Source organism: Anolis sagrei, chromosome 2 (assembly GCF_037176765.1).
Source record: "Anolis sagrei isolate rAnoSag1 chromosome 2, rAnoSag1.mat, whole genome shotgun sequence".
Taxonomy (NCBI): Eukaryota; Metazoa; Chordata; class Lepidosauria; order Squamata; family Dactyloidae; genus Anolis; species Anolis sagrei.
The window spans coordinates 49,848,471-49,868,645 of NC_090022.1; the positions used below are offsets into that span (position 1 = coordinate 49,848,471).

Genomic DNA, 20,175 nt, shown 5'->3' on the forward strand with positions numbered 1-20,175 from the left:
AGGTTTAGGGCTTGGGTTACGGTTAGGGTAAGGTTTAGGGTTTGTGTAAGGTTTAGGGTAAGGGTTTGGGTAAGGTTTAGGGTTTGGGTAAGGGGTTAGGCTTAGGCTTATGGTATGGTTCAGGATAAGGGTAAGGTTTAGTGTTTGGGTTTACGTTAGGATAAGGTTTAGGGTTTGTGTAAGGTTTAGGGTAAGGGGTTAGGCTTACGGTACCGTTCAGGGTTCGGGCAAGGTTTAGGATTTATGCATAAGGGTTTGGGTAAGGTTTAGGGTTTGGGTAAGGGGTTAGGCTTAGGCTTATGGTACGGTTCAGGGTTAGGGTAAAGGTTTCACCATTAAAGAATTCTTACATTCCTTCTATATTATCTGTCTCTAGCCTGGCTTACATTAGCCAGGTCTCTCTTGCGCTCCCAAAAGAGCGATGCAGCATCTTCGTAGCTCGGAGCTTCTGGACCCAGCTATCATACTATTGCTGAGCTGCAGTCCTTTCAGCATTTTGGGGAGCAACACCTATGAAATAACCATTGTTGGGAAGCAATTTGGACTACATCTACACTGTAGAATTAAGGCAGTGTCACACCACTTTAACCACCGTGGCTCAATGCAATGAGTTCACTGTATTTATAGTTGGAACGACTAGACGACAAGTCCAGATAACGTTTTTAACAAGGAGACACTATGAATTTATATTTTATTGATTTGTTTAGTATTTATGTTATGTTTTTAATTGTATTTATGGCATTGTAAGCATTGAATTTTGCCCTGTTAACCGCCTTGGGCTTTATTTATTTGTCGTGTCAGGGCAACCAGTTATTTATATTACATTTCTAACAGAACAAAGCAAACAAACAGACAAAATACAAAATTTGTGAGTTTGGTTGTTGATTAAATGTCTCTTGACCAGTATCTGGCCACTTGGAGTGCTTCTGGTGTTGCTGCAAGAAGGTTCTCCATTGTGCATGTAGCAGGGCTCAGGTTGCATTGCAGCAGGTGGTCAGTGGTTCGTTCTTCTCCACACTCGCATGTCGTGGATTCCACTTTGTGGCCCCATTTCTTGAGGTTGGCTCTGCATCTCGTGGTGCCAGAACGCAGTCTGTTCAGCGTCTTCCAAGTTGCCCAGTTTTCTGTGTGCCCAGGGGGGAGTCTCTCCTACGGGCTGAAAAAGGTGGTATACAAATACAGTAAGTAAATAAATATAGTTGGGTGAGGTACCAACACTCTTTGGCAGAGAAGGCGAAAGACCTTGTAAAACTACGATCATAGAATCGTAGAGTTGGAAGAGACTTCGTGGGCCATCCAGTCCACCTCCCTGCCAAGAAGCAGGAAAATCGCATTCAAAGCATCCCCGACAGATGGCCATCCAGCTTCTGTTTAAAAGCCTCCAAAGAAGAAGCCTCCATCACACCTATGGGGTCGAGGTATTGCAGCTTAAAGTGGTGTCAAGCTGAATTCCTTCCAAAAGTGGAAAACATCGGCTAGTTCCTCTGGCGGGAATGCACCGCATTGAAAACACCCTTCAAGGCTTTCCTGAACTTCCTGCAGGCTGGGTCATGTGGCCACCCGGACCGGTCACGTGCCCCTAGCGCGCCTCAGCCAATCAGGCTCCTCCCAGCACTGCCCTCTTTTTTTTTCTTTTCCTTTTCCTCTTCCTTGGCTCTTGCAAGAGGCGGCGGCGGCGAGGGAAGGCGAGGGGCGCGCGGCCCTAGCGCGTGAGTAGCAGCGGCAGGTGGGCGCCTCGTGCCAACCAACGGCCACCGCCTGAACCAGAAGGGGCGCGCGGCTGGGGGGAGGTGGGGAGGGGGAGGTTGTGGAGCCAGCCAATGGCTGCTGGAGCTTCGAAACGAGGAGGCCACGCCCACCATCCCTGTGGGAATGGCTTCTTCTCACTCCTCCATGTATCCTTTTCTTGGCCCCTGGCTCTGCAGTTTGCCTTCTGTAGTTTCCTTCCTGCCCCTCAGGTTGGAAGAAGGGACAGCAGAGAAGGGCAGGGGGCAGAGGTGGGGGAGGGATCCCTCCCTTTTGGTGTCTCAGGGGTTACCTACACCAGGCAGGGGCAAACTTGGGCCTTCCCTCCAGGTGTTTTGGACTTCAACTCCCACAATTCCTAACAGTTAGGAATTGTGGGAGTTGAAGTCCAAAACACCTGGAGGGAATGCCCAAGTTTGCCCATGCCTGATCCACACTTTGTAGTTTGGCACCACTTCACACTGTAGAATTAATGCAGTTTCGCACCACTTCAACCACCAGGACTCACTTGCCATGGAATTCTGGCCTCTGTCCTTCTTAAAAGGAGTTCAGCCTTCTCAAAGATCCTTGCCAGCTCCCAGGATTGAGTCAGGGTGGTTCAAGTGGTGCCAAACTGTGTTAATTCTAGTGTGGATGCACCCTAACTCGGCCTTCTCCTTGCCACCACTAGACCAGCTTGTGGGTAGTTCATCTATGCCATTCGTTAAAGCCACAACTATTTATTTTATTTATTTATTTACGACATTTATATGCCACCCTTCTCACCCCAAAGGGGACTCAAAGCGGCTTACTAGTTATATGTAAATACATTATATTTATTATATTATTAGCATAGCACAATATTAGTAACATTCATTCCCATATTGTACTGCACCAGTATACTGTAATATTATTAGTAATATTATATGTAATATGAAATATATAATTATTATATTGTATTACATTATAATATTATCAATATTATATGTGTATACAATGTATTATATTGTCACCACAGCACAATATTAGTATTATGTATTACTATATTCTACTATACCAGTATAGTACAATATAGTAATATAGTACTCCACTTTGGCAGAAAAAATGAAATGCAAAGATACAGAATGGGAGACAATGCCTGGCTCGAGAGCAGTACGTGTGAAAAAGATCTTGGAGTCCTCGTGGACAACAAGTTAAACATGAGCCAACAATGTGATGTGGCGGCAAAAAAAGCCAATGGGATTTTGGCCTGCATCAATAGGAGCATAGTGTCTAGATCTAAGGAAGTAATGCTACCCCTCTATTCTGCTTTGGTTAGACCACATCTGGAATATTGTGTCCAATTCTGGGCATCACAATTCAAGAGAGATATTGACAAGCTGGAATGTGTCCAGAGGAGGGCGACTAAAATGATCAAGGGTCTGGAGAACAAGCCCTATGAGGAGCGGCTTAGAGAACTGGGCATGTTTAGCCTGAAGAAGAGAAGGCTGAGAGGAGATATGATAGCCATGTATAAATATGTGAGAGGAAGCCACAGGGAGGAGGGAGCAAGCAAGCTTGTTTTCTGCTTCCTTGGAGACTAAGACGCGGAACAATGGCTTCAAACTACAAGAGAGGAGATTCCATCTGAACATTAGGAAGAACTTCCTGACTGAGAGCCGTTCAGCAGTGGAACTCTCTGCCCCGGAGTGTGGTGGAGGCTCCTTCTTTGGAAGCTTTTAAGCAGAGGCTGTATGGCCATCTGTCAGGGGTGATTTGAATGCAATATTCCTGCTTCTTGGCAGGGGGTTGGACTGGATGGCCCATGAGGTCTCTTCCAACTCTTTGATGCTATGATTCTATTCTATACTGTAATATTATTAGTAATATTACATGTAATATAAACATATAATTCTTATATTTTTATTATTATATTGTATTACATTATAATATTATTATCAATATTATATGTGTATACAATATATTGTATTATTACCGCAGCACATCAGTAATATATTAGTACTATATTATATTATATTATATTATATTAATAAATGAGCCTTAAAGTGCCAGTTTGAATAGCTGTAAAAGTGGTATTCGACTCTTGGTCTGCGGCCTTTTGCTCAAAAATCTTATGAATAAAGGTCTCTAAAATCTAGAATACTAAAATACAGTAATATCTACTAAGTCGTGTTACCGGAGGTGTATCTACACTGTAGAATCAATGCGGTTTAACACCACTTTCACTCCTGTGGCTCAGTGCTATAGGATTGAACCACCACAAAGACTAAGATCTTCTGGGAGGCCCTGCTCTCGGTCCTGCCACCATCACAGGCGCGTTTGGCGGGAATGAGAGATGGGGCCTTCTCAGTGATTACCCCCTGGCTATGGAATTCGCTTCATGGCAATATTAGATCAGCCCCCTCCCTCCTGTCCTTCAGAAGGATGGTGAAGACCTGGTTGTGGGACCAAACCTTTGGGGCAGTGCAATGAGGCAGTAATATAATGGTATCCTGAGATGGTTTTTAAGCAAATGGTTTTTAAAGTGGATATAAGTGATTTTATTGTTTGTATATATTTACGGTTTTTTTGTCCCAGCATTGAATGTTTGCCGTATATATGTTCTCCACCCTGAGACCCCTGCGGGTGAGAAAGGTGGAATATAAATGTTTCAAATAATAAATAAATAATCTGGCAGAGAGGTTTTAAAGCTGGCATAGGTAAACTTTGGCCCTCCAGGTGTTTGGGACTTCAAATCCCACAATTCCTAACAACTGGTAGGGAGTTAGGAATTGTGGGAGTTGAAATCCAAAACACCTGGAGGGCCACAGTTTGCCCATGCCTGTTTTAAAACCATGTGAAGCTACAGCTCATGATTCCACATCTTTGATTCATTTCAGTTTAAGTGGGGTCGAACTGAATTTATTCTACCAAGTAACTACACCTCAGGATTCCCTGTAGATCCCAAAATCCATGGATCCTGGAGTCCCATTACTTAGAATGGCGTTCCTTATATGCAAGGGTTATCCGGAATGTAAGGTTACAAGATTTTTTTAAAATACAAAGAATGAATATATGTTAATAAATGTTATATGGCTTGTAGCATAGGTACTGCATTATTTTTACATGTAATCACCATTCAGTTCAATACATTTTGTCATCCATGGGATGAGTTTTTGGTGCCTGGGTCATAGAATTTTCCCTCTGCCTTTTCCAGCCAGTTTGTCAGTTTGATTTTCACCTCGTCATCAGAAAAGTGTTTTTCACCAAGGGGTTTCTTCAATTTAGTGAACAGATGATAGTCACTGGTTGTGGCATCAGGGCTGTGAGAGGGGTGACTTAAAACATCCCAACCAAATGAAGTCAACAACTCTTGTGTTGTATGAATGGTGTGCGGATGTGCATTGTCATGGAGACAGACTCCCACCATCAGCATCCTACAACATTTGTTTTAGTTGACCCTGTGAAGTTTCTTCATGGTCTCACAATATTTTCTGTACATATTTTGTCACATGCTTTCTTGACACTATGTCATCTCCATAAACTGAAACGATTTCACGATGAATCACACTTGCATTCCTGCCCTTAGCATTTAGGTAGCATATTACAGTGCAAACTTCGCACTTGGAGGCAAACGGAATCAGGACGCTCATCTCTAACCTTCACCACAACGCCAGTCGATGAGGTACTGACGACTGGCACTGCTCATTGGCTTCCGCTGGTTTCCCACTAAACAGCAATGATACCAACTCCCCCCGAAAAAAATGCCCGTGAGAGCTACATGCCTTGTAACCTTACTTTTGGAATAGCTCTCCTAAAACAACCAAATTAAAGTTTTCTTTTTGGACTTTTAAAATTTTAGATGGCAGAGTTTGGGGATAGGTAAGGCTGACTGTATACTGCCTTGATTTACTGAGTTTTCTCTCTGCTCATGTGCAGGTCAACCAGCCTCAATGCAGCCAAACAGGAAACGCAAAATAGAATGGGACAGCTGGTCCGTTAGCTCGCCTACCAAATATTACAAGCTCACAAGAGAAGGGCCTCCCCATCCTTCCCCTGGCAGTAGCCACAACAACAAGGCAGCTGCATTCACAAAGGCATTCTCCAGAACGTCGTTCACTGCAGAGGATTCTTCCTCTGATGAGTTTGAAATAGATGATGACAGCGACAGTGTGGTTCGGAAGAGCCTGGGTCATTCTTCTTTTGGTAGAAGCCTACTTGTGAAGAATACAGCTGATGACATGTCTAGGAGAAAGCTGACATCAGCACCTGGAGAATCTCTAAAGCAGCAGGTACCAAATGAGCAAAGAAATAAATGGTTTATGTCGAAAAGGGCTAAGTTTTGATGTAATTTTTATATTTTTATTGTGCTTTTTGGTGTCATTTGGCTTAGTAAATTATATATATCTTTGGGGGGTGGGGGGTGGTGGTGGTGGAAATATACTCTTCTTTAGGAGGGTAGTTTGTTTATTTGAAAAATAGAAAACATCTGGACAATTGTTGAATTAATCAGTTTTAAAATAAGTAAAATTAATTTCCCATAATATCCTCAATTTATGGAGAAAAATATATTTGGCCCTCCATGTTTGCAGATTTGATTACAGATGTTCTCTGTAGTTGCTCTATGTCCTCCAGTATGATTTTGTGGTCAGCCTCCAGTGGAAGTTGATCATAGAGTTGCACAGGAGGACCCAAGAATACCCACAGAAGTGTTCTCTAAGGTTAAAAAATAGGAATTCCTTTATTCATTTAAAAGAAACTTTATAGGGGTCCTGTGCCCCTAACCCCAGTAAATGTGGAGGGCTAACTGTATGTTTGACTTGAAAATACAGGCAGTGTCCAAGTTACAAACAAGATCAGTTCTATAGATTTGTTTTTAAGTTGAATTTGTATGTGATAATTGGATTTTGAAAAAAATATGTTATTTTATTTACAACATTTATATCCCGCCCTCCTCACCCCAAAGGTTTCAGAAAGCTGATACAAAAATGGCTTGTTGTGGAAACAAGGATTGGTGATAAACTTCAGTTGAGACACCTTTTCCCCATGATAATTTTTTCAGGACTGAATTTCCCTTCCGAGGGATAGATTTCTCATTTTCTATCATCGCACCCCTGTTTTTAACTATAAGTCATTTGTAAGTTGGACGTTCATAACTTGGGGAATGCCTGTGTATACATTTTCCCCAGGTTTATTTTGGAGATGAGATGCTCCAATATGTTGAATATCTAGCTAAATAAACACATCTACAATCTAACAAATTGTGTGTCCACTGCACACTAGGAAGTTGGGAAGTGCTGGTTTAACTTAAAAAATAAATGACAACTTACATGGTTTCTTCAAATTAACTACGTAGTCAGCTGGCCAATTGGTGTTTGTTAAATCAGTGGGTATAAGAAATTGATTATACATGTAAACAACAATAAGCCAGTGTTCCAGGGAATCTTCCTTATTTTACATCAAGTTTATGCAGTTATTTAGCTTCTACTCAGTTCCTGCTACCAATAGGAAAAGTGAAGCTAACTAAAATGTGAAAACCTTTATCACATCAGAGTGGATGAGGTCATTGCCATGTTATTTGAAAATAAGCCAATACTTGTAACCTAAAATCAGACCAGGGATGAAGACCAGGTGGGCCACTTCATATGACACAATAATATTTCTGATTGATAGCTCAGGGGTATCAAACTCTTTTTCATTAAGGGCCATATCAGTTTTATGGTTGCCTTCAAGGACCAGATAATTCCATGGATACGGAGGGCCAACTATAATTTTGTTAATAGAGTAAATAGTTCTCTTTAGTTTTTACCCACTTTGGGTCCTAATATGTTTTTGAACGACAACTGCCATCACATGCAAACTGGGGATAATGAGAATTGTAACCCAATGGCACTTTTAGCTCTGAGGTTGGGGAAAGGCTAAAGGAATTTTAAAGTCCAAAATCATATCCACAAGCCTTGTGTCGAAATTCAAGCCCTGTTCTCCTGACTAAACAGAACAAACTGTAGCCTTCCAGATATTACTGTATCACAACTCTTACTTGCTCTTGTCATGATTTCTAATGATGAGGAATGCAGGAGTTGTAGTCCAACAGCCAGAGGACCACATACAATGACATGGTAGACTAGATTTGGCTCTCAGGCCTTGATTTGACACATGGTTTAGCTGCTCCTACCAACAGCAAAAAGTGAGAGGAGTGAAAGGAGTTGATATGCGAACATGCTGTTTGCGAGTAAGTCAAATGGCAGTGGAATTCTGGGAGACATAATTTCTATAAATCTTGCTGTATGCAGCTTACACTGTTTCTATTTCTTAGATCAAACAAGATGGTTGCAGCAATTTCAGTCCAACTCTCACATCAAGTGTGGAAAAGAAAGAGACCCCAAAAGAGACAGAGGCTGAATCTGGGAGGAGGAGAGTGAGAAGCAACAATCAAGATCAGGGTGCTCGAGAAATATACCGCAAAGCTTTGCGGGGTATATTTGGTGGAGCTCTAATTGCTAAAAGAGAGGCAGCAACTCCAAATGGAATTCACAGGGAAAGAAGAGAGGCATCTGGATCAGCTGACAAGCTGAGACATCTCTCAGCAGTTTCAAAACCCGAAGAACAGCAAAATGAGAAAGACTCAAAAGCTATATCAAAAGATAAAATCAACATTTCTATCAGACAGAATAGAGAAGAGTCTTCTAGCTCTGATGTCAGCTCAAGACATGTTTCTGTAGTTTCGAAATCTGATGGAGAAAAGAACCTTAAGCATGAGTCGAGGTTTCAGAGAGCTGATACAAAAGAAGATAATATTACTAAGCACACTGGAAAAGCAACTGCTAGATCTAGTGGCAGCTTAAGACATACTCCTGCAGTGTCTAGGTATGAAAATGAGCCAGAACTTCCACAGAATTCCGCTCTTCAGAAAATACCCATTGAGGAAGAACGTAGCACTTCTAGGCACAACAGAAAAGATTCTTCCAGATCAGAGGAAAAGTCAAAACATATCCCTAAATTACCACGTTTTAAAGATGAGCTAGAATTTCCAGAGGAATACTGTTTTCAGAAATCTGTTGTCAAGGAAGACCATAAGACTTCTAGGCATGGCAGAAAAGAGGCTTCCAGGCCAGGGGGTAACTCAAGACATAAATCTGAATTACAGATATTTGAAGATGAGGTTGAATTTAAGCAGGAATCAACCAGCCTAAATACTGCAGTGAAAGAGGATAATGAGACTTCTTTTAGAGGTGGTAAAAATAGACCTTCCAGAAAAAATTATGAATCGGATAACAATTTTAAAAACACTTGTAATCTCTCACAAACTGGAGGAGAACGTAAGGGTAAGAGAGACTCTACAAAAAACCAAAGTATAACTACTGAGGAAAATGCTCAAGCCAGTCTAAGTAGAAAGGAATCTCAAAGACAAGAAATCCACTTTAAATGTTTCTCCAGTGCTTCTTGTTATGATAGTGAACTGCACAAGCAGGATCTTAGTGAAAATATGGTGGCCAAAAACAGTACTGTGGCAAGACAGAGAACTGTGTCAGAAGAAAAAAGCACTTCCTCTAGTTCATCTGATACAAAGAGTGAAACAAAAAAGGAGTTTGTGAATTTCCAGAGGACAGTTGTTGTTCAGCCTTCTCCAAACCATATGCTTGTTGAAGAAATTGATTCAAAAGTAGATCAAAAGGTAAGACATTCACCTGCAGGTAAATATTTCTAAAAAGAACTCAAACATAACTAACTATTCCTGAGATGTCACAGGTTTTATCATGCTAACACTAGAGGGCCAACATGGCATAGTGCCCTGAATTTTGGACTCTGAGAGATGAGGGTTGAAATCTCTGCTCACCAGTGGAAACACATTGGGAAAATCAACACTCCCTCAGCCTAAGAGTAAGGCAGTGACAAACCCTTCTTAACAGATCTTTCCAAGAAACTTGAGAACTATTATAAGTTAAAAACAACTTGAAGGCACAGTACATACATCTCAGCCTTAACTAAAACTTATTTAAAGCTCAGGTTGGAAAATCTATAATTTCAGATATCCTTGACACAGTATCAGTGATTTTCTTTAAACCTTGCATTGGCAGGAAAATTAAGTCATTTACTTTGTCACAGGTATAATTTTAAGGACGTAATATCAGCTTTTCTGTCTTGATGCTGATAGTTGCATAATGTTGGGCTTTCACTAATCTTGAATGGATCTTTCATAGTGATTCAAGCAAATTACCCAGAATGAGCTCCTGGTGACTTTTGCAGGATAACAAGCTATGAAGCTAACATGTTGCTATTTAAATCTATGTGTTTTAGCTATCTTCTGAATGGTCTGCTGTCTTTTTAAGAGGTCATCCCTGTTTCTCTCTCTAGTGGCCCTTAGTTGTCTATGCCCAAATAATAAAACAGTACCAAAATCAGTTGTGTTTCTAAACAATGAGCACAATGTGTGTTTAAAATACTCTACCAAACCTTCAATTTAGCTTTCATACATTTTTGCAAAATAAGAGCTTTGAGGTTGCTGTGTATTTCATGGTGGGTTTTTTCCCTGTCTCCTCTTTTTTTTGTCCTTGTGCCCTGGCTATTTCCCATTGCATGTATTCTTTTCTGTGTACAAACCTAAAATGCAAAACAAATACTAGATCAGAAGTTCTCAAAACCTTTTCAGCTCTGGAGCCCTTTTTGAAGCGAAAGTTTTATGTGGAGCCCCAAGAAATGTGGCAGATGGATAGAGAGTGTTTATGTGAACTAATTCACACAGTACAAAAAAAGGAAAGAAAGAACAATACAATAGTTGAAATAAATAACAATTTTAACCAACATAAACTTAACAGTGTTTCAGTGGAAGATCCCAGGGCTATCCAGTCCAACCCCTTCTGCCATGCAGGAAAAATTCAATCAAAGCAACCCCAACAGATGACCATCCAGTCTTTGTAGTAGTAGTAGTAGTAGTAGTAGTAGTACTACTACTACGTTTTCATGTCAGAAGCGACTTGAGAAACTGTAAGTCGCTTCTGGTGTGATTGAATTGGCTGTCTGCAAGGACATTGCCCAGGAGATACCCGGATATTTTGAAGTTTTACAATCCTTGTGGGAGGCTTCTCTCATGTCCCCTGAATGCGGAGCTGAAGCTGACAGCGGGAGCTCATCCGTGCTCTCCCCGGATTCAAACCTCCAACCTGTCGGTCTTCAGTTCTGCTGGCACAAGGGTTTAACCCATTGCACCACCAGGGGCTCCTCTACTACAACTAATAATAATAATAATAATAACAGTAATAATAATAATAGCAGAAACCCTGGGGCCACCCAGTCCAACCCCCTTCTGCTATGCAGAAAAAACACAAAGCACCGTCTGAGCAGTAGAAGGGAAATAGGGTTTTGGAAGCAAAGAAAGTAGGAAGGAGGGGAGGATCTGGGTGGCAAGGGAAAAAGTCTGGGTAGCAAGGGAGGTGGGAGGAAAGGTCTGTGCCCGGGAGGATGCTGCTGCTACTATTGGTGTTTCCTGCAGCTCAAACTTTAATTTTCCTGTATTTGTCAGTAGGAGGAAAGAGAAGGATGCCATAGAACCCCTCACTAGCTCCTGCTTAGCCCCAAAAGGGTTCACTGGAGCACAGTTTGAGAACCCCTGTATTAGATAATCAACATGAATTGAGTCTCAGTTTGTTCATGTGTTTTAATCTTTTGACTTTCAGTTTACTAAGCAAGAAAAAGAGCCCTCGGATGAAAGTGATTGGTCTGACTTGGAAGATGTGGAAAAACCAGCTACTTTCTCACAGGAAGATTCCATCCTAAATTGCAGTGGATCAGAAACAAAGGAGAATTCAGTGCTAGCAACAGAGTTTGTAATGTACCCTCCTCATTTATACAGTTGCAGAATGAGTGATTATGCAAATTATTGGACGAGCAGTCCCAAGCCAACGAACTGTCCTCCTGTTTCAAGCCCTTCTGAAGATGCTTCGTATACTAGCCATCTTTGTGACATTTCAGATTTTACAACTGGTACGCCTTCAAACACATCAAGAGATCAAGTACTATCTGTAGAAAAAGTGCATGATAGATCATGGTCACTTGGTTCCCCATTGCAGTGTGAAAAGAAAAACAGACGACAGAGTCTGGAAGTACCATCAAATGTTCCTATTTTTTCCACATCACGCAAGTCGGACTCTTTCATTAAAAGTCGTGTTAATCAGAATTTACATGGTGACTTACCTAAACATTTAGAAGAAGGGTTTATTGATACCCACTGCCATCTGGACATGCTATATTCAAAAATGGCTTTCAGGGGCACTTTTTCTAAATTTAGAGATATTTACAATAGCAGTTTTCCTCAAGAATTTCAAGGCTGCATTGCTGACTTTTGTGATCCTCGTAACTTGAGCAACTTTTTATGGGAAGACCTATTAAAAGAAGACATGGTTTGGGGTGCGTTTGGCTGCCATCCACATTTTGCCCGTTACTACTCAGACATTTATGAAAGGCAACTTTTACAGGCAATGAGGCATCCCAAAGCTATTGCCTTTGGAGAAATGGGTCTTGATTACTCTCATAAATGTAGTACTGCAGTCCCGAAGCAGCATAAGGTAAAAGACTCCACTGCTAGATTGTGGGGCCAAAGTCTCTTGTTGGTAAACCTGAAACAAATCATAGTTGGAGTTGATGTCCTCTAGTTTGTAAATTTTTGAAACCTGACTTTCCTGATTTAGGACTGAATCCAAACATAATCCAAGATGCATACCTGGATCTTCAGAGATGTGCAACCGTGTTCAGCACAGAGTGAATCTCTATTCCTTGATTTGCCTTTTGACTGATCAGGAGCACTTATGTTTTGTCTGGATTCAGTTTGTTCACCTTCATCCAATCCATTGCTGATAACAGGCATCAGTTTTAAGACTGAGACAGCTTCTATGGATTGATGTGTAAATGAATAATTGGATATGATCTGCATATTGATGGCATCAGTGTCCAGAACAACCTCTTCCAGTGGTTTTATGTATATGCTAAGTAGCATGGGTGACAGAACCAAGCCCTAAGGGACCCCACAGGCCAACAGTGTCCAGGTTGAATGGGAATCTCCTAGCACCACCTCAGTTCACCCCTCTAAGAAGGATTGGAGTTGTAAAACACTGTCCCGAAATTCCATTCCAGGAAGGTTGTCAAGAAAGTTTTCATGGTCAATGGTATCAAAAGCTACTGAGAAATCTGGCAGAACCAACAGGGACATCTTCATGCTTTGAGTTCCCAGTGTAGGTCATCCACCAAGGTGCTCAAAGCTTTGTCTGACAATATCCAGGACTGAAATCAGATTGAAATAATTTAGATAACCCGTCTCATCCAAAACCACTGGTAGTGGGAGACCATCACATACTAGTACTTTGCTAGGAAACTAGCCAATAGTTGTCCAACATGGTGGAATCCAAGTTGGACTTTTCCATTTTAATCTATTCCTTTCATTGCCTCCTTTAGGGATTCTTGAACTCTGCCTTTCCTTTGTGACCATTGACCACTTTTTTCACCCACTTGCTTGAAATCAGCAATAAATAAAAAAGAACTGTTGAATAACTTACTAGAAATAGATCTGGAGATTTATTTAGATTTGTTTATTCAGTATTAAAATTTTCAGAATATTTTGACTTTAGCATAGGGCTTCCAAATGCATAGACACAACATACAGTATAAACTGGGCAGTCGTTACTGTGATTGTTCTTTGAAATAGTTCGTATTTTGGTAAGTCTATCAGAATGGACTATATATAGCTATATTTGTAGGAGAACAAATTGTAATGGCTAGACATGATGTGAGAATATTTTCCCCCATGTCTTACCCTTTTGTTCTCAGGGCAGTTCTAATGGCCGTTGAAGGTGTCATGATTTCTTACTTGCTTCAGGTATTTGAAAGACAGCTGAATTTAGCTGTTTCCTTAAAGAAGCCATTAGTAATTCACTGCAGAGATGCTGATGAGGATCTGTTGGAAATCATGAAAAAATGTGTACCAAAAGACTACAAAATACACAGGTAATTGTACTATATATTGTGCATTCTATAACAGTGTTAATTATTAAAAAATAATCCTGGAATGCCAATAGTTCTGAAATACAGCTTTCTTATGTTTATAGTTAGCCCTTGATATCTGCTGGGGTTTGGTTCAAGGATTGTCATGGATACCAGAATCCATATTTGCTTAAATCCTTTTATATACAGTGATGTAGTAGAACGGCATCCCTTACGTAGAAAGAAAAATCAAGGTTTGCTTACAGGATTTTTTTGGGGCGGTAATACTTTCAAGTCAAGGACAGTGGAATCCATGGATGCATAATTCATGGATACAGAGACCCAAGTATATATCATGGCATAGAGGTTACAGTATCTAAAACAAATCCTAGCACCCTGCTTCCCCCAAATTATAAATGTATTATTCATTTCTTGTTTTTAAAATTAGGTCTACGGTCATTTTGGTTGAAATAAAGTCTGCAAAAGACTCCACTAAATACTGCAAGATTTCACATACACGATTTCAGTAATCATGTCTAGAGAATCCTATGTTTATAACTCTCCCCCACTCCAATTGTTCTACTACCATTTTGCCTTGCTTTTATGAACCTGATTGAGTTTAGTGCCTGCTTTCTTCTATTTTTAGCCTCGGACAGTTGAATGTGAGTTCTAAGTAAAATCCAAAATCCTTTCAGAAAATGGATAAGGAAAACAATGTTTGTTCACTTTGTATATATGATCATACTAAATAACTTTCCCCTTCGAAGCTAAAGGCAATGCAATGAAGGTACCATACATAGTTCCCTCTCACTGCTAATTTTCTTCTCATAGCAAACTTATGAGGTAGGTAACTATTCAGCATCAACCAATTAACCTCATGGCAGTTGAGCATTAGAGAGTTAGTAGAATTACCGTATATACTCAAATATAAGCCGAAGCACCTAATTTTACCACAAAAACTGTGGAAATGTATTGACTATAAGCTGAGAGTAGGAAACGCAGCAGCTACTGGTAAATTTCAAAATAAAAATAGATACCAATAACATTACATTAATTGAGGCAGCAGTAGGTTAAATGTTTTTGAGTATTTATATAAAACTTTCAGATAAGACTGTCCAACTTTGAATAAACCATTATTCTAACCTTCAGGATAAATGCTTACGTATCCTTCCAATAATAATAATAAAGAGAGTAAGATGATAAATGTAATAAAAATAATAATAGAGTAAAATAATGGAAATGTAATAATAATAATAAATAGAGAAATATAATAAATGTAATAAAATAATACGGTAAAGTAATGGAAATGTAATAATAATAATAATAATAATAATAATAATAATAATAATTAGAGTAAAATAATAAATGTAATAATAATAACAACAGAATAAAATAATAAATGACCTTGATTTGAATGTAAGCCAAGGGGGACTTTTTCAGCCTATACTCAAGTATATACGGTACTCTGTTGGATCCTGGCCACTTGGTTTAACAACTAGGATGAAATGTCAATAGCCGTATATAAAAATGTTACAACCTGAAAATCTAGGATATATTAAGTTGGTTATTTATGAGCTTTTTATAGGAGTATCTGTTCATTCATCTCTAGAGAGAGACTGAATGCTACAACAACATTTTCTTAGATTGAAAACTAATACAGCATTTCAGAAGCATAATCTCCCCCAATAATATGGTGAGACTAGTTTACTTGATAAATATTACTGCCAAAGCAGCATATGATGTTATGAAAAAGTTATTATGGCCATGTGGTGGGAATTATAGTTGTACAACTCTTACATTCATGATCTGCTTATACGTTTCCTGGGGTTCTCAGGTTGTGCAAAAAATACTGAGATGTTTCATATTATCCAATATGGCATGACTTCAGACTTTGAGTTCTCGTATTACTCATAGTACCTTATAAAAATGTTTGTAAATTAAAATTAGGCTCAAAAGACGATATGATCGTTTACTCAGAGCTGTCAATTACTGCATTTTGTACTACGTATCTTTATAATTATTTTGAGATGTGTTACTTATTGCAATAATTCAATTCCTACTTTCATTATATTGTCTGAATGTTGCTCCTAAAGGGAAAATTACCATTTCCCCTCATTGTGAATATGTAGAATCTCTTCTCCATCTTAGACTCTGACACATGCTGAGAGGAAAAGCTAGGATTTTGCTTTGTGTTCAGACATGAAAAAGGTCAGAAGCAGTGGAAATGTTTCCCTTTAGCTTGAGAGAGATGCGGGCATTTCTGTCTTGCACTGAAGTTTGGGAAGGGAAAAAAACTCAGCAGCAGTTCGTTCATTTGTTTCAAACTATGCATCACAGCAGAAGTGAACATAATACTTCTAGTTCTTAGGTATAGTTATCACCAGAGGACCAAAGCATTTGTCTCTGGCAAGTGGGTTTATGGACATTATAAAACCACTTGCCACTGGGACATCATCCCTTTCTCTTAAAGCATTGCTATTTGATTTTTTCCCAAATATTTTTAAAGAATAGGTAAAATCTAAGACATAACTTGAATTGTAAATTGGAGTTTCGTTGTCAAAAAACCCGTAACTTCATATAGTCCTAGAACATACTGTGCCTTTCTCTCCATCTGTTTTTAACCAAAATCTCAATAGGTTGGCTTTCAATGCAAGAAAGAAAATAACCGTGTGATAGCAATCATATTAATTCTGTACACCACTTGCTGTCTTTTGCATACTCTGTTTATGTTTTGTTTTTCTGCTGTTGGTTGATAATTTTATTTTGCAGAATGACCACTGGTTTCTCTTTGCTCTCAGGCATTGCTTTACTGGCAGATATGATGTCATACAACCACTATTGGACTACTTTCCAAATCTTACTGTTGGATTCACAGCATTATTGACATATCCGTCAGCTCATGAGGCTAGAGAATCAGTTCGAAAAATTCCTTTAGGCAGAATAGTAGTAGAAACAGATGCGCCGTATTTCCTTCCTAGGCAGGTAAGATGTTTGTATGTGTGTTGTGTGTTTATTTCTTTGATGGTGCATTAAAAGGCTTTGCTTTGTGGTATCTTGAAAAAGTAAATGTTAATAAGCATGGAGTTGATGCATAATTTAGGAGCAGTAAGTTTATGCTGTGCTTTGTGAAGTGGACAACAAAATAATGTATGCTTCATTTAGAAAATTGTTTTATAGAGGACTATATAACTCAGTTTGGACTAGTACTCTTTGAAGCTCAGTTAAAAAAAACTAAATTCAATATCTTTGAGGTAAAATAATATTGTGTGATGCGAACTGAGTCTGAAAGAGTTCCTGTCCATTTGCACACCGGTCTGGTGAAAGTGGAGGCCTCTTCAAAGTGGAAAAGGTAGAAATTTATCATTCTCCTTATCTATTACAACAAGGAGCATGTTTGAGGGTTGTATGAGGGACGAAAAATCTACCCTTTCAAATTCTTTATTCTCATCTAGCAGATGAGGAGCCATTAAAGGTTTAAGTGCTGCCTCTGCCCAGGCAAGGCAAGGGATCATGTGTTCATTAGACGAAGTCTTTTCTATAGATCCCTGGCACCTTCTTAAGTTTTTTTTTCCTCCTTGTCAAATACAGAAGCAAAAAAATGGTATCTTCACTTCTCACTGGGGTGTTGTGTAGTTTCTGGGCTGTATTGCTGTGTTCTAGCAGCATTTTCTCCTCATGTTTCACCTGCATCTGTGGCTGGCATTTTCAGAGGATCTCAGAACCACACAACTCCTCAGTGATTCCTTCCGTGAAAGCCTACAACAATACATTCACTTCTCACTTATTCTTGTTGATTTTTCTATTTTTTTCCTTTCCTTGTTTTACTCAGTTATATATTATCCAAAAAAGCATGCTTCATATTTTATTCAATAGTTTTTGGTGCTGTTAGCTTTCTTTCATCGTTTGTGCTTTATAAAGTCAGTGGCTCTCTTCCTGCTTCTTGACAGGGAGTTGGATTGGATGACCCACGAGGTCTCTTCCAATTCTATGATTCTATATCTTTTCTCCCCACCACTCGTGGGGGGTGGGGGGTGGGAGTTTCCTTCTTCATGCTAACCAAGATTTCCTAGCTGATGAATCCTTATTTATTTATTTATTTATTTATATTCCGCCCTTCTCATCTGCAGGGGCCTCAGGGCGGATTACAATGTACACATATATGGCAAACATTCCATGCCAAAGACACACAACAGATATAGACGGACAGTCAGAGGCTAATTAACTTTTCTGGCCACCAGGGGAGCTGTCACTTTCATCGTCCATCTGCAATACTGATAAAGTACTTGCGCATTCCCCACATGCTTTGCTGGAGTGCTTTGCTGGAGTGCTTTGCTGGAGTGCTTTGCTGGAGTCTTTTTTATGGCCTCATAAATTAGCCTCCCCACACATAGGTGGTACCTAATTTTCCTACTTGACAGATGCAACTGTCTTTCGGGTTGCAAAGGTCGACAACAAACTACACAATTGGTCAGAAGCTCACTCTGACCTGGGCTGGCTTTGAACTGATGACCTTTTGGTCAGAAGTGATCTTAATGCAGCTGACACTTAGCCAGCTGCGCCACAGTCCTGGTGCCTAGGACTTCCCAAACCATAAACATGACTGCAAGTTCAAGTGGGCCTTGGTAGCCTTTTCTACTAAGCTTCCTTCAAACAGGTTTTTTACAGCTTAACTTTCTGAGTTGCTACTTTCCCCACCCAAGGTGGCAATAGTTTTGTTTGTGTTATTATTTTTGAGGATTCTTTTCTCACTTTCCTGTGTTGGAGAACAAACTGAAGGAGGAACAAGGGAGTTGACTGAAAAGGTCTACCAGTAATCTAATGAACACGTGATGCCTTGCCTCACCTATGCAGCAACAATCCCGTACTTATCTTTGGCTAGAATAGATCTTCATAGTAAATCCTCCAGTATACAAGTCTGACTCCTCAAAGTTATTGTTGCATTCTTTTTAAAATATATTCATAATTGATGATGGAGGAATTGTTATCAAATTTTCCTTGGTCTGCTGAATATCCAAAACTGGGAGTAAAGCAGGAAAAAATGAATGGATCGGTAGTAGTTGTCTGTTTTCTTGTATATTGTCTCTATTGTTGCCATCTTGTGCTAGATGGATTTCTGATCAGAGACCCATCGCAGCTACATTCATAGCAGCATGAAGATATTGTCTTCAAATTTCTCAGGAAGACAAGAAGTTCTTAAATTTAACTTCTAGTCATATCCTGCAGAATATATATATATATAAACATGCTCTTCTTAATGATTTTATTGTATTTTTTTTCCTCAGGTGCCCAAAAGCGTGTGCCAGTTTGCACACCCAGGAGTGGCTTTGCACACAGTGAAAGAGATTGCTCGTCTTAAGGAGGTGCCGGTGTCCATCATGTTAGCCATACTAAGACAAAATACAAACAAAATGTATAACTTGTAGGAAAGTGCAAGGTGAGAAGGAAATCCCTCTCTAGTTATGTTGGTTCCTCCATGTGATTGATGTAAATAGAGATTTGGCGTTTATATTTTAATTTTGACGAGCTTGAATATTATGATTCTACAGAAAGAGGAAATGAGTTATAAGTGTTTAATTGAAGCATAACCATTTAAACATGTCTACATTTCCTGGATTTCTTTGCATCCTCCCGTCACTGTGTTATTGGTTGCCTGCTGTTTAAGGTGCCTTACTATTGATTTGACTCCTGAAATATGGTTTGACCTTTTAATTACTAACTGTTGGGAGTGGTGCAGAAGACAGGCTAATTTTTTTATTTTTATTTAAATTAGGCTGTTTTTAATCTCTTTAATAACTTCCTTTTTAATGAAGAAAAATAATTTAGATTTTCTATAATGTTATGTATTATTTGAACTTTAAAGAGCTCATTTGTACATAAATGTATTTTTATATCAATTCTCATGTTCAATTTGTAAATGAATGTCATCACTAAGGCAAGAAATTAAAATCTTGTGGACATTAACATTGAAAGATAGTAATTGTTGCCTTTCTTTTCAATTCAAGCAAACAATATGATTTCATGTTATATGGAGGAGGGTTTTTTTTAGATGTTCCTGTTCACGTTATTCAAGATGTTATGACCATGTAAGAGAATATCCAGCTTGTCAATAGCCTTTTAAATCATTATTGCATACAGATGTGAGATGAGTATTTGTATGCAGGTAGGACAATAAAAACATGTTTACTTACTTCAAGTCAGAGAAGTGTCACTTTTGTCTCCTAAAGCACCCTTAGAGCAAAAGAGCCTGAAGCTGAACTGAAGAATCTGCTGACTTGTAGCAAAATTTTGTTTTTCTGTAGTTTTCTGTAGTTTCCTGTGATTCTAAACATAACTAATCAGAAGCTTTGGATTTTATTTTTATTTTTTTGTAATAATTGGCAAGTCCCCTAGATCTTCCATTTACAACAGTGGTTCCCAACCTTTTTTTTAACAGGGACCACTTTGACCAGGGACTACTCTCTAACATTAGTACCAAAAGGGTTCCAAATTGGGTTTTGGTTA

General features: G+C 39.3%; 1 protein-coding gene across 4 annotated transcripts; it reads left to right on the forward strand.

Moving 5' to 3' along the window:
- Positions 1-1,597: 1,597 nt before the first annotated feature.
- Positions 1,598-19,867, forward strand: TATDN2 (TatD DNase domain containing 2). 4 transcript variants are annotated; one of them, XM_060766271.2, is made up of 7 exons: positions 1,598-1,726; positions 5,644-5,996; positions 8,021-9,379; positions 11,379-12,266; positions 13,571-13,698; positions 16,473-16,656; positions 18,957-19,867. In XM_060766271.2, the coding sequence occupies exons 2-7, from the start codon at positions 5,658-5,660 to the stop codon at positions 19,095-19,097; spliced, it is 3,039 nt and encodes a 1,012-aa protein (XP_060622254.2). In that variant the 5' UTR covers positions 1,598-1,726; positions 5,644-5,657; the 3' UTR covers positions 19,098-19,867. The 4 variants fall into 4 exon arrangements, with proteins under 4 accessions (XP_060622254.2, XP_067319591.1, XP_060622255.2 ...); XM_067463490.1 differs by having other exon boundaries at positions 1,598-1,709; XM_060766272.2 differs by lacking the exon at positions 1,598-1,726 and adding an exon at positions 1,864-1,958.
- Positions 19,868-20,175: the final 308 nt, after the last annotated feature.